The sequence below is a fragment of the Sinohyriopsis cumingii genome, chromosome 2, assembly GCF_028554795.1.
Source record: "Sinohyriopsis cumingii isolate HCF-2022 chromosome 2, ASM2855479v2, whole genome shotgun sequence".
Classification (NCBI taxonomy): domain Eukaryota; kingdom Metazoa; phylum Mollusca; class Bivalvia; order Unionida; family Unionidae; genus Sinohyriopsis; species Sinohyriopsis cumingii.
In genome coordinates this window covers 44,041,593-44,057,326 of record NC_142962.1, presented here as the reverse complement: position 1 = coordinate 44,057,326, position 15,734 = coordinate 44,041,593, and the positions used below count along the sequence as shown (strand labels likewise).

General features: G+C 34.1%; 1 protein-coding gene across 3 annotated transcripts in view; it reads right to left on the bottom strand.

The window, feature by feature from the left end:
- Positions 1-15,734, bottom strand: part of LOC149804737 (protein transport protein Sec23A-like) — a 52,401-nt gene that overhangs the window by 21,216 nt on the left and 15,451 nt on the right. For all 3 annotated transcript variants that reach the window (XM_089943670.1, XM_089943661.1, XM_089943678.1), the window contains exons 9-15: positions 15,019-15,177; positions 13,956-14,071; positions 12,570-12,693; positions 10,581-10,751; positions 8,660-8,766; positions 6,824-6,977; positions 1,503-1,654 (exon numbers count right to left, since the gene is read on the bottom strand). In XM_089943670.1, the coding sequence (XP_089799796.1) occupies positions 1,503-1,654; positions 6,824-6,977; positions 8,660-8,766; positions 10,581-10,751; positions 12,570-12,693; positions 13,956-14,071; positions 15,019-15,177 (983 nt within the window). The remainder of the gene's footprint in view (positions 1-1,502; positions 1,655-6,823; positions 6,978-8,659; positions 8,767-10,580; positions 10,752-12,569; positions 12,694-13,955; positions 14,072-15,018; positions 15,178-15,734) is intronic.

Genomic DNA, 15,734 nt, shown 5'->3' with positions numbered 1-15,734 from the left:
GTGGGATAGCCGAGCAAGGGAAATGCACTACATGAGGAAAGAATGGACTCACAGGCAGAATGTAGCCATTGGAGAGAAGAATATCCAACACCCAGCTCTGGTTGAGGCTCAGAAAATCTTGCTACCACCCCTTCACATCAAACTAGGTTTGATGAAGAACTTCGTGAAAGCCATTGACCGGACTTTGCCAGCATTCCGATACCTGCATGAAAAATTCCCTCGACTCAGCGAAGCAAAGATTAAAGAGGGAGTTTTTGTGGGTCCTCAGATTCGAGAGCTTTTCAAAGATGACCGGTTCAACAACTTGCTGGAAGGTGACGCGAAACAAGCATGGGATGCTTTTCGCCTAGTTTCTACAAACTTCCTCGGAAATGTTAGGGCAGAAAACTATAAGGAACTAGTAGAAGACATGTTGATGAAGTATAAGAAACTTGGCTGCAATATATCTCTAAAGATTCACTTCCTTCATTCCCATTTGGATTTCTTTCCTAGCAACTGTGGTATTGTTAGTGATGAACACGGCGAACGTTTTCATCAAGATATCGCAACAATGGAACAAAGATACCAGGGAAAATGGTCCACTACAATGCTGGCTGACTACTGCTGGACACTCCTCAGAGATGCTCCCGAACAGCTGTACAAGAGACAGGCGAAGAAATCTAAGATGTAGTCAATGACTTGATTTTTTATAGGTAGGCTATTACAGTTGACCTTTTACTATTGGAATGCATTTCGTTATGTAAACATTAATTTCTTGCAGATTACAAAAAAACTAGAGCCAATTTTGCAATTTGACTGTCATATTCGTGTTCAGCACATAAAAATTGATAAGAATTGACTAATTTTATTTCAGTAACATGACTTTTGTAAAAATTTGTTGTCCAGTGTGATCTAAAAACACATTTATTACTGTATTCTACCAAACAGATGCATCTGGCATATGACAATAAGTGAAGTCAGTATCTTTTAAATGGATGTAGATCAATAATTAATCTAAGTGGTAAGCACCTGTAAACAATATTCAGGTGGAAAAAATATTTACCAGAAAAAATGAAAATGTACATAGGCTATTATTTGAAACATATTTTCAAGGGACCATGCAACAGTCTTTCAATTTAAAAAGAGTAAATACCAGATAATTAGGAAGATATAGTGAGTACAACGAGATTATCTGTAAACATGCTGTTCTTTACTTTATTCCAAGGGATAAAAGAGACAATATTTAATTTGGACAGTTGTATCATTTAGTTTCATTTTATTATCAACCAGTAACATAATTTTGATTTATGTATTGTTGTGAGTGATATGTTCTGAGTAAATATTATGATTTATTGATACCAATTATGTCTTCAGTTTGTTGCTTCTTGTCCATGAAGAAATACAGCATGTGAAACTACCCTTCATAAAGTACATGCAATTGCCCTTTATGAACAAATACAATATGTAAAATTTGCCCTTCATTAAGAAATATAGCATGTGAATACCCTCTGTTGTTCCCTTACCTGTAGTATGATGTTTCATCAGGGCTGTTATTGAAAACTTGTAAGAACTGTGATCTTCTCAAGTGGAACATAAATTGGGGGTATAAAGAAAAGTTTTCTGAGAATCTAAACGAATTTGGATCATCTTTATGATAATCACCAAATTTCTGACACTGAAACAAAAAGAAAGAACAAGGTTCATTAGTATACATACACAGAAACTAACTATTCGCATTTGATGGGAAAGATAAAAAATATGTTGATGAAAAGATGTTTTGGAAAGTTCTATTACTTGATCTCTATCTAAATAACCTGACATCTCTTCTGACTGGTCAGATGATAGTACTAAGGGAAGAATGGTCTAATAGCTTGAAAGACCTTGTAAGATCATGTACCAGATGGGACCTTATCCCAGCCCTTCATCTGCATAATGTCATGTAAAACTAAGCATCCAGTTAATAGAACAAAATAATTTAACTTACCTATGTGAAACCATTTCATTTAATGGCATAAATTATATGTCACTTCTCTTCCAAATGTTGTGAGTGGGGGAAACTATTTTTTCCCCATGTAATTAAATGACCAGTGTGCATCAGAGATGCAAAACAACATTTTTAGTCTGGTCAGGCCAAGCCTGCTTTAAGGCATTTCACTTAAGGATACAACAGCAGACCCTGCCTGACAGGGGAATCAAACCCATTAGTCATGTGTAGGAATCCAGCACATTCATCACTTAGCTAAATCACTATTTATTGATACACGTCAGACAAACAATAACATTTGGTTTGGATGGACTAAGCCCACCTTTAAAAAAATTCTGAGCTTCACCATCATCTAGTTTTAATTAGCATTACTGCACTCTAACATCAAACTAGGTTTAAGAGGCATTACAGAGCTCTAACATCAAGAAGATTTAATTGGTGTCACTGAGCCATAACATCATCTAGTTTTAGAAGGAATTATGGTGCTCAAACATCAACTAGTTTCAGAAGACATCACCTTGATTTATAAGGCATTACTGAGCTGTAACATCATCTAGTTTTAGAAGGCATTACTGAGCTGTAACATCATCTCGTTTTAGAAGGCATTACTGAGTTCTAACATCATCTAGTTTTAGAAGGCATTACTGAGCTGTAACGTCAACTAGATTTAGTAGGCATTACTGAGCTGTAACATCAACCAGATTTAGATGGCATTAGTGAGCTGTAACATCAACTAGTTTTAGAAGGCATTACTGAGGTGTAACATCAACTAGTTTTAGAAGGCATTACTGAGCTGTAACATCAACTAGATTTAGATGGCATTATTTAGCTGTAACATCAACTAGTTTTAGAACGCATTACTCAGCTGTAACATCATCTAGTTTTAGAAGGCATTACTGAGTTTTAATGTCATCTAGTTTTGGAAGGCATTACTGAATTCTAACATCATCTAGTTTTGGAAGGCATTTAACATCAACTAGATTTAGAAGGCATTAATGAGCTGTAACAACAACTAGTTTTAGAAGGCATTACTGAGCTGTAACATCAACTAGATTTAGAAGGCATTACTGAGCTGTAACATCAACTAGATTTAGAAGGCATTACTGAGCTGTAACATCAACTAGATTTAGATGGCATTACTTAGCTGTAACATCAACTAGTTTTAGAAGGTATTACTGAGCTGTAACATCAACTAGTTTTAGAAGGCATTACTGAGCTGTAACATCAACTAGATTTAGATGGCATTATTTAGCTGTAACATCAACTAGTTTTAGAAGGCATTACTGAGTTTTAACGTCATTTAGTTTTGGAAGGCATTACTGAGTTCTAACATCATCTAGTTTTGGAAGGCATTTAACATCAACTAGATTTAGAAGGCATTACTGAGCTGTAACATCAACTAGATTTAGAAGGCATTACTGAACTGTAACATCCACTAGATTCAGAAGGCATTACTGAGCTGTAACATCAACTAGATTTAGAAGGCATTACTGAGCTGTAACATCAACTAGATTTAGATGGCATTACTTAGCTGTAACATCAACTAGTTTTAGAAGGCATTACTGAGCTGTAACATCAACTAGATTTAGAAGGCATTACTGAGCTCTAACATCATCTAGTTTTAGAAGGCATTACTGAGCTGTAACATCAACTAGATTTAGAAGGCATTACTGAGCTCTAACATCTAGTTTTAGAAGGCATTACTGAGCTCTAACATCATCTAGCTTTAGAAGACATTACTGAGCTGTAACATCATCTAGATTTAGAAGGCATTACTGGGCTCTAACATCATCTAGTATTAGAAGGCATTACTGAGCTGTAACATCAACTAGTTTTAGAAGGCATTACTGAGTTTTAACATCAACTAGATTTAGAAGGCATTACTGAGCTGTAACATCATCTAGTTTTAGAACGCATTACTCAGCTGTAACATCATCTAGTTTTAGAAGGCATTACTGAGTTTTAACGTCATCTAGTTTTGGAAGGTATTACTGAGTTCTAACATCATCTAGTTTTGGAAGGCATTTAACATCAACTAGATTTAGAAGGCATTACTGAGCTGTAACATCAACTAGATTTAGAAGGCATTACTGAACTGTAACATCAACTAGATTCAGAAGGCATTACTGAGCTGTAACATCAACTAGATTTAGATGGCATTACTTAGCTGTAACATCAACTAGTTTTAGAAGGCATTACTGAGCTGTAAAATCAACTAGATTTAGAAGGCATTACTGAGCTGTAACATCATCTAGTTTTAGAAGGCATTACTGAGCTGTAACATCATCTAGTTTCAGAAGGCATTACTGAGCTCTAACATCTAGTTTTAGAAGGCATTACTGAGCTCTAACATCATCTAGTTTTAGAAGACATTACTGAGCTGTAACATCATCTAGATTTAGAAGGCATTACTGTGCTCTAACATCATCTAGTATGAGAAGGCATTACTGAGCTGTAATATCATCTAGTTTTAGAAGGCATTACTGAGCTCTAACATCGACTAGTTTTAGAAGGTATTACTGAGCTCTAACATTGACTAGTTTTAGAAGGCATTACTGAGCTGTAACATCATCTAGTTTTAGAAGACATTACTGAGCTGTAATATCATCTAGTTTTAGAAGGCATTACTGAGCTGTAACATCATCTAGATTCAGAAGGCATTACTGAGCTGTAACATCATCTAGTTTTAGAAGGTATTACTGAGCTGTAATATCATCTAGTTTTAGAAGGCATTACTGAGCTCTAACATCGACTAGTTTTAGAAGGTATTACTGAGCTCTAACATTGACTAGTTTTAGAAGGCATTACTGAGCTGTAACATCATCTAGTTTTAGAAGACATTACTGAGCTGTAATATCATCTAGTTTTAGAAGGCATTACTGAGCTGTAACATCATCTAGTTTTAGAAGGCATTACAGAGCTCTAACATCTAGTTTTAGAAGGCATTACTGAGCTCTAACATCATCTAGTATTAGAAGGCATTACTGAGCTGTAACATCAACTAGTTTTAGAAGGCATTACTGAGCTGTAACATCAACTAGTTTTAGAAGGCATTACTGAGCTGTAACATCAACTAGTTTTAGAAGGCATTACTGAGCTGTAACATCATCTAGTTTTAGAAGGCATTACTGAGCTGTAACATCAACTAGTTTTAGAAGGCATTACTGAGCTGTAACATCATCACATTTTGGAAGGCATTATTGAGCTGTAACATCAACTAGATTTGCGTTCTAAAACATCATCTAGTTTTAGAAGGCATTATTCAGCTCTAACAGCATCTATGTTTAAGAGGTATTACTTTGACTGTTAACATCTATAAAGCTCCAACATAAAAAATTAAATGTACTGGTATTAAGTTTTGATTATAATATCTGATGTAGTTAAATTCTACCATAGTATAATATTATGAAAATTATAAATGTTGTTTATGTCAAATTTTTGTGCTTATCTATAATTTGTTTCAAGGAAATATATGCAAAAGTGCTGAAAATATCAATTTCTATGTATTCCTGATCAAATTTGTTTGGTAGAGATTTCTCAATCAAAGCTGTACTGCATGTATGTATCAGTAATGAAAATAATTCCAGTAAATACTTTTTTTTATATGAAAAGTGATCTAACTAAAACTACAACTCAGGTATGGAAGCCTGTAAAAACTATGCACAATATCTAACAATTAATACATTAAAAAAACAAAAACAACACTTCATGATTCTTAAAATATTAAATGTACATGTGTGAATCATCTGTCAAGAATACATACTACAAATTAGTCAACATGTCACAGCCAATATGATGCAATATGGCAATGTTTTATGTCAAAAGCAGGGACAATAATTCTGTCAAATTCGGTACAATCAGTGATAAGCAACAGTCTAGATCTGGATAATGCAAAGCCTTGTATCTAACATGGTTTAAATTTATCAAGTACTTCAAAAGTTACTGAGCAAAAATGAAATCGAAAGGAAATGTTTGAGACAAATTCTGTTTGAGAATGGTGAAAATCAAACTTGAAATAAATCTTCCAAATGTAATGCATCAAAGCAAACTTGGCTTGAATCCACAAGTCCTTCAAAGATCAACAAGTAAGAATGAAGATTTTTATGCAAATGTTATATTTTGTTGGAAAATCTAAAACTGGAAACTGACCTAGATATTCTCAATGTAAAGCTGCTTACCAAATATTGTTTAAATCCAGCAAGTCATTCAAGAGCTATTGTGTGGAAACAAAATTCTTATGCAATGAATGGAAAAGACTATAACTTCATTAAATTTTATTGGAAAAATGTTTAAGTACAAGTATGCTTTAAGACCACAAAAAATCCTTAAAATATGTATAAGCCAAAACAAAATTAGAAGGATATAACAGATGGATATGGGCAATGCTACTTGCCCAATCCACAGATATGGTAAGTTCATAAAAAAAAATATAGTGGTAGCATGTAACAGATGGGTATGTGCAATGCTACTTGCCCAATCCAGAGATATGGTAAGTTTATTAAAAAAAAAAAATAGTGGCATGTAACAGATGGATATGTGCAATGCTACTTGCCCAATCCACAGATATGGTAAGTTCATTAAAAAAAAATAGTGGCATGTAACAGATGGGTACGTGCACCACTTTACAACTCCTCCACATATGTGAGGACATACAAAAATATAATGGGACATAACAGATGGATATAAACAATAGATAGGGAGAGGGAATAACAACATTTAAAAAGGAGGTATTAACAATGTTGGGGACTCTCTAGAGAGGTTGGCACTTGTAGGTAATGGCAGGGGACTAATGAGCACAAGCTGGTGAATGTTCTGGAATCCTAATCTATAAATTCTGCTGACAGACCTGCATGTACTTACAAGTCTGATTAACATGCGATCTAGCCAACGTAAAACGTCTGGTCCATCATCTGTTTCTGCTCTGTATACAGCTATCCTAGCCATCAGTACTGCGGAGGCCTCTTGATCAAATCCTGCTGCTATGTGCTGAATGTTATTGCTGGCATCCGCCCAGCTTCAAAAAAGAAATCATACTGTTAATACATAGACCAGATATCCTGCACAGACAAAAGTACATTGAGAAATAAAAAAAAAAATGATCAATGGTAACTAAATTCACGTAGAAAATGTCATTGAATTCAAGTAATTCTGAGCAAATACGGGTTACTATATTTAATTAATTGCCACCAATATGCTAAAACTTATGCCAGTAAATCAAATCCCGATAGCTGATCCATGGATGGGAAAGAATTTTCTGTCAAACTTGTGTGTACAATGACTTGAAATAATACAAAATGACATTATGGCTCTAACTACATATGTCCTTAAAAACAAGAGTCTATCAAAGGGTCTAACAATCTACTGGCCAAAAAATTCCTAGACAAGTCCATTTCTTCTTTCCCTCTGCTGAATAATCTCTTATATTCTTGAGAAACTGCATAGAGTCAGAATTAACACATGCGAAGAAAATCAAAGATGACGATCTGAATGGCAGCATTTTTTATTTAGATATCATTTGTCCTCTCATGAAAACCCCAATATTGCTACAACTATCAATTCAGATGTAGCTATAACAAGATTTTCAATACAACCACCATAATGGCCACACTGGATATCATTGGCACCATTTTCATTTAGGGCCAACTAGACATTATAAAAAGTTTTTCAGTAAAAAAGAAGAAAAAAACAAGTTGATACAGCTATTCATTCATGAAAAGAAGCCATGATGAGATTTACTAAAGGACAATCATAACAGCCATGTTGCAAGTCAGCTTGGTATCATTTTCATTCAGGACCAACCAGACATGATAAGCCTCCTGGTGAAAACCATATCTGTCACCGATTAAGGAGAAGTAGCCATGACATAATTTGGTGGATGTCAGATAGACACTATTTTCATTTAGTTTCAAATAGGTATCACAAGTCTTTTATTGAAAACCTGATCATGACATGACCATCTATTCTGGAGGAGCACTAATAAGATTTTCAAAATGGGCACCACCACAACCATCCTAGATGTCCCAGGTGGCTATGTGGTCTAAGCTGAATCCCTTTATAGATCAATGACATTCCACCTCTGTCCACATCTGTTCAAGTCCTGACTTGACCAAAGTGAGTATGTTAGAAACCTTGCTAGTGGCTACACATGGGTCAGTGGTTCTTCCCATGGACTTCCCAAGTTCTTTTTTGCTCAAAAATACTGGCTGCCATGTATAGCCTGTTGTGTGCTGAAAATGGTGTAAAACCAACAAATACAAAACCAAAATACCCACAGCCCCACCCCACCCCCGAAGTTGGGTGATAAGAAACTCACTGCAAACTGTTGCCCTGGTATAAGGAATAAATTATGGCTGAGATAAGTGAAGCTCTTAGGATCAACTAGACATAAAAAATCTTTCGGTAAAATAGAAGAAGAAAAAAACATGTTACTACAGTTATTCATTCAAAAAAAGAAGCCATGATGAGATTTACTATGCTTATATTTGTGCACACATCTATGATAACATGGGGTAGTACAACAGGTCTTCTCTACCTTGCAGAGTTAAACAAATGTGAATTATTTCTTCCAGGCTCTATCTGGATAAAATATATCTAAATGTAATTACTTAATGTATGTATTTAAAACAGATGGAAAAAACAGCAGCATTTACACAGCTGCAATGTTAACAGGCAATATTTAGAAAATAATGTACATACTTTCTGGCCACTGTAGTAACTCTGACCCTTCTTTGACCACTGGAGTGCTGATACTGGGTAATGAATTGGATGTAGCCACGCCCACCCTGTGGGATAGGGGCATTGTGCTGTAAAATAGACACAAGGTCAGCATGCTCTATGATCAAAAGCCTGCAACAAGAAGGTCAACTCTTGCAAATATCCCATATATAGCACATAGCAAAACTAAATGAAAAAAGTTTGTTTCTATTTTCATCAGCACATAAACATCTGCATATGTGAAAATAAGTGAACACTGGTCCCGTGGCACATCTGTATTAAAGTAAAACACTTGTATACCATCATGTGTAAACAAGAAATCAAAGTATAAGATACAAAAATTTGCTTTTCACAAGTTTATTCTGCCCCAATTACATGACTGACTCACAGTATACAGTATTGTTGCTACCTGTCCATTTTGCTTTCCATTACTTTGTTTGATCATTTTGAGAAAATCTAGTAAATAATGTACATACTGAAATCTGTGCAAACAGCTGATCACAATGCATTTAATTATTGATAAATGCATAACAGATAAATACATACAAGCCACTCTAGTAAAATAAAATCAATTTTCTATGATTATCTGTATTTTACAGTATGTGAAGTAAATGTACTTATTACAAATAAATCTAAAGCAAGGCATTAATATAGTGTCTGGACTGCTCTAGTGGCCTAGTGGTTAGAGCATCCGCCTCGGATGTTGAAGTTCGCTGGTTCAGCCCCTAGCTAGTCATACCAAAGACTTATAAAAATAGTACTAACAGCTGCCTTGCTTGGTGCTCAGCATTAAGAGGTTAGTGTTAGGACTGATCGGCCTGGTGTCAGGATAATGTGACTGGGTGGGACATCATGCTACATGTCTGTGCTATGATGCCCCAGTGCTAGACGTCAATACAAAACTGCCACACTGCAGACATTGTAGCAGTATGACTGAAAAATTGTTAAAGCTATTTTACAAATCCAAATCACATACACAATTTTGTTTGGAGAGAAGTAATTCTATTTCTTGCACATAAATTCTGCAGCAAGATATTATTAAAGTGCTTAGTTACTCTCCTTAAGATCACCAAATAAGTGCACATTTTATATAAAGGTACATTACAGAGGATGAACACAACTGCAGACCCGCCAACCCTGATGAGTCAGTCTCAGTAAGGCAGTTGATTTTTTGTAAGATTGATCAGTTTTCAGTAAGGTGTAACAAAATATCAATAACTGCTATTGTAAAGCTGGAAAACATAATTAAAAGTTTGATGCATCGATGATAAACATTATTTTCAGCTAAAAAGTTTGTAAAGTATGCGTAGTTTCTATTTACTACTAGACAGTTGCACAAACTCAAGTTCCAAACCCTATGAAGCTCAATGGCTTGTTGCTATCTCTCAACCTGACAATTCTTGGAAATTCTTTTCCATTTCATATGACAATAGCAATATCACCTGCCATGACATACTCAAATTGATGTCCAATAAACATAATTGTGTCCTTTCCAGCTTTTATTCACAAGAATCTGAATACTCCTTTTATTCTTCTGTGTTGATTATTAACGCTTTTCTAGAAGCTTTTTTTGCCTTTCATCTTAAACATGCATCGCTTTCTGGATGCCATTTTTAAAAATTCTATAATCAACAGTTTGATCATGCAGATGCTTCACATGAACAAAGAAGTGCAGTTTAAAGCGTCTGGGGTGCTGCTGTAAAGTTAGTTCCCTGACTAATTTCACTAATTCTAATATGAAACCTGGATCCCAAAAAAACACAGATGAAATAATTATACAGATTTTTTGGCAATGATCATTTTCCATAGTTTTTGCTAGTATGCCGTAAGTTTGTATTTTAAGGGTAATCTTCATAAGACTTGCGACAAAATCGTAAGAATTGGCAGGTCTGCAATTGCTTACCTGATTAACAACTTCAAAGAATAATCCTAGTGTGTTATTGGAGTAGAGACCACACATTTTCCATTGAGATGTTCCACCTAATCCCATCTCAGTCTCTGCAACACTTGGTCCCTTCACTCCCAGTGATACACATGGACCTATGGCACCTGACACCTTAAGTTCCCTAGATGTCTGGAAAATAATTAGTAAATACTCTCATAGACAAACAATCCTGTTGTTTTCAGTAAATAAAAATTATTCACATTAGAGCTCTCTGTGTTGAATCAAGGGGGTGGTTGTTGTCAATGTGTTTGGACAATTGCTTTGAAAATTTGTTCATTAAAACATTAAGGTGTCCAAATGCTAAACAATTATATGATTTCCAATTTATGTTTCAAGTGTGCAAATCAAATTATCCAAAATATTATCTGAATTGTTTAAATTCATTACTTTATTTCATGAATCTATAATGTAACTATCTTCATCACATTTAGCATATTCGAGGAACACACTGATAGTTATCTTGCTTAGAAGTTAATAAAAGCAATTAACCTTACTGAAACTAAACGTTATCAATATTTCCAAATTTTGACTATCTAGACCTACAGTACAAACTTTTAGCCAACACTGATAGTAATCTAGCTTTTTCGATCATTTATTAATCAATGTGTAGCTTTTAAAGTTCAGCAGAACATTACAGTTGCCCCTGTGACAGCATGCTTACAGAATCACCCCCCACAACCCAGTTGCAACCAGCAAATGGCAGAATGATCCTATGTGGTGCAGGATTTTGCAGGGGCTAAGTTAATGCTTCTCAGCAACTGTTCCAGAATCAGGTCAGATTTCCAAGGGTCACAATGGAGGGTCTGTGTATTCTCCACGGGGAAGCTTTTACCAATGACTCCATAGAAGACAATAGGCAAACAAAACCTAGTTCTTTTATTTATTATTTTGTCATGAATCTACAGTTATTTCATGATATTTTTACAAATATATGAAGGGAAATAACCCTGTACTAGTAGTGTTGGGGAATGTCTAGCAGCAAGTTCTAAATTTTTAATCTAGATAATACAAAATTTTGCACCTTGATAATCTAAATTTTTTTAGGATATTTACTATTTCATCGTGATATTTAAAATCAATAATTTGCCTAAACAGCTGAAATGCATGCAGACATTACTTATAATGATCCTTCAAGATCACTTCAAGTGTTTCATGTAAACCCCTTGCAAAGATGATACTAAATACAGTTTGACAGATACAGGAAATCAGAAATAATAATAATAATAATAATAATAATAATAAAAATAATAATAATAATAATAATAATAATAATAATAATTGCGATTTTTATTGTATAACCAACTAGTGTTTCTCAAGACTCTTTTAATAATTTATATCTAGTATTGTAAAACTTAATGTTTCTCTAGGCTTTGTATTTAAGCTGACAGTTACAATGGTTAGAGTCAATGAATGTTTCTCAAGGTTTTATTTAAAGTTCAACCCATATAAGCATTATTAAATTTTAGTAAATGTTTCAAAGTCTTAATAATAAATTGATATCAAATTGTTACATTAAATCTTGTACATTTCTAAATTTTTCTATCAGAATCCTATTGAAAAAAACTACATTAGTTTTGCTAAAATTCACACCATTAGCACTGTGATCACAGATTAATGAGTTATTTTATGTAAAAGCAATCCAAGGTTTATAGGAGTCTTGAATTGTAAATCTCTTGAATTTTACTATAGATAATAGATCAAATGAATCTTAAGTTTGCATATGTGTTCCAATAATGAATAATTTGGCCAAAAAAGTATGCCACCATGGTGCATATTTATTTCATGATTAAATGACCCCAACATTTCATTAAAAACAAACTGACAGGAAGTGATTCCAAAACTTAAAATAACTTTAAATATAATCATTTACATTCAGAGTTTCAAATGTGTTAAAAATTTAGACTGCCAGTAATTACCTATATAAAGCAAACACAAGCAAATGGGTACCTTGACTTCCAGTGATGCACCAAATGCCATTTTGTACTCCCCTTTGACATCCTTTGCAAACACTCTCTGGAAGGTCTGCTTGAACAGAGAGGTGTTGAAGGAATCTGCCATCATCATGTGTCCTCTGATATCGTACAAAAGATTATAAATACCAATAAACTGACAATGTATAATAGATTGTAAGTACCAATAAACTTATATCTTACTTAACATAATACACAACAGCACCCAAATAAAAACATTAATACAAAATAACTCATTAAAATAGTAATAATTTAAAATAGCACCTAATTAAATTACCTGTTATATATACCTCTGGTCATTTACCAAAATATTGCTACTATATCCTAGTCCCACTTCTCTGTGCCCAATGAAACTTAAAAAGCTCAATCAAAAGTCACCATTTTGTAGACAATTATTTGTAAAAATTAAAAAATTCATTGATTTATCAAGCTAAACAAACACAGCCACTATATCAGGATCTTCTAGTTCAAGCCTAAAAAGCTGATTGAATTTCAACAGTGCTACTAGGCCAAAATCTTTGTAAAATCATGTGTACAAGTTTTAATTATCCAATGGCTAATCCATTAATCATGTGTGACACCCCAGAATGGCTATTTTAGAAAGCACAAGTCCAGTGTACCTGACTACTCTGAGAAACTGATGCAACATCCTAATCTGCACCCATTAGTAATTTTCTTAAGTTTGGAAAATGTCTTTTGAAAGGTTTGATGTGTGTGTGTATATATATATATATATACATATAGAGAGAGAGAGAGAGAGAGAGAGAGAGAGAGAGAGAGAGAGACACACACACAGTGTGTGTATGTGTGTGTAAATTGCTAGAGGTCCTAATATAGTAAATATAGTAATATAGTGCATGAAGATAGATGAATTCACAAACAGCACTTCTAACGGTTTCAATATTCATAAAACAAAATTTAAACAATATAATTGCATGATCCAACAATACAGACATGCATATAAAACATAGGTCACCATGACCTACTCTCAAGACAGATAAAAACTGACCCTCAAGATGAAAGAACCCATCAGGCCTCATGACTGCATATACCAAAGCATCAGAGAAATAAGGGAAAATTAAAAAACTTTAACAGTGCTGATATTAACAATAATTCAAGAAATGAATACATATATACAACCTGTTTTACAGGTGTGAAAAATACTAAGGAGATCATAGTGTTGGAGCATACAGTTTACAGGTGTGAAAAAATACTAAGGAGATCATAGTGTTGGAGCATACAGTTTACAGGTGTGAAAACTACTAAGGAGGAGATCATAGTGTTGGAGCATACAGTTTACAGGTGTGAAAAATACTAAGGAGGTCACAGAGATGAGCATACAGCAAGGGACGGCAGGATTTACCCTGTATATCTGGGACAGAATTTCATCTCATGTAGTCCTGTTTGATCCAAAGCACAGGAATAGATATCAATCACATGGCCATTGTTAGCAGCTCTATTTGCAAGGGCCTCATAGTGCTGAAAAAAACAAGTAATTTTCAATATGAAACAAATATCTACATATTTATTTCATATTTTAACAAGCTTATATGTCCCTAAATTTATAAAGCACAGACAAGACCCTAGAACTACTCTATAAAACTGTCAATTATCATTTGTAATCAACATTTAAGTAGAAAGAATACCACAACGTGATGCAGATTTTAGCATTTTCAAGGTCAAATGAACACCATTTTTATTCAGAAGCAGCTACATATTGCTCTAACAACGGTTTAGTGAAAAACTCACACTGACACGGTCATCTGTTCAGGGGAAGTGACCATATAAAGAATTTTGGATGGAAGTCAGAGCAGACATTTTGTAGGTTAAATCTGCATAATTTTAGTATAAGAATATCTGCAAATTGCTACACAATTTTTTGGGGTGTAAAATGCTCACATTACCATGTTTCAGATAAGAAGCTGTTACAAGATTTAAATTTTTACTTATTTATGGCATCACTGTCATGAGAAGTGTGTCAGTGAAAACCCCACATTGACATGACTATCCCTTCACAAGGAGTGGTAAAAAAATGTTCAAGATGGTCACCATTTATCAAGACCATTTGAATTTAGGACCAAAAAGATATCATAAGAAAACTTTCCATGAAAACATATCTGTAGGACCAGCTGTACAAAATTAGCTAAAACAAGATTTTCAAGGTGGCTACTACAGCTGCATTACTAAGGTTTGATTGGTACTAGTTTCAATTAGGATTAATTATTAATCATAAGTGTTTGCTGGCTGGTGTATAGTTAAACCATACTATGTTATGAACTCAAATAACCAACATCACTATTATTATTAAATGTATTCAATACATTTGTCTAACATTTAGTTACCCTTACACTAGTTTCTTACTAACAATACTAGCGTAAAATGCATCATATGCCTAAACTGCATCTATTATGATTCCTAATAGATACCTTCATTGCTTTTTTCATGAATTTGCAGTTGTCTTTTTCAATGTCATGATGGGACCTGATGGGGTATTTCAGCTCATCTCCCACCACCATCCCTGGGCCCTGGGTACATGCACCACCTGCAAACAGCATGATACGGGCTCCAGTGTTGGGAAATGTACACTGGAAAAGAGGATTTGAAAATGCATATCTATTATATAATTCCACTGTGCCAATTATGATGTTTTATGTCACTTATTTTAATACAATTACCAAATCTCTACAGAGCAAGATGAAAGAAGAGAGTAAAAACATTTCCTAGCAAAATGTCCAAGATATAAATAAATGTTTTTAAATCACAAAAATATATTGAAAAATCTAATATGCAGATTACTACACTAGGGCAGGTTGAAACACTGATTTTGGAACTTCCTTTCTGAATTCTCCTTAAATAATTCATCACAAGTAAAAAAAATAGCAGTGCAAAATCTTCTTTGGTTGTCAGAAATCATATATCTGAATAAGATTTATGAATTTAGCACAGTTTTATAAACTGTGTAATCACTGACACTAAAACTATATATGTGCATGCATCCATATAAAAGACCATTTAATTAATCTAAATATAAAGAATATTTTGTGACTCTTTTACTGTCTTTTTAGAGGCATTGATGATGATAAATATGATGATGATCTCATAACTAGATAGCACTGACAAAAAATTACTTTATTTGTTTGGT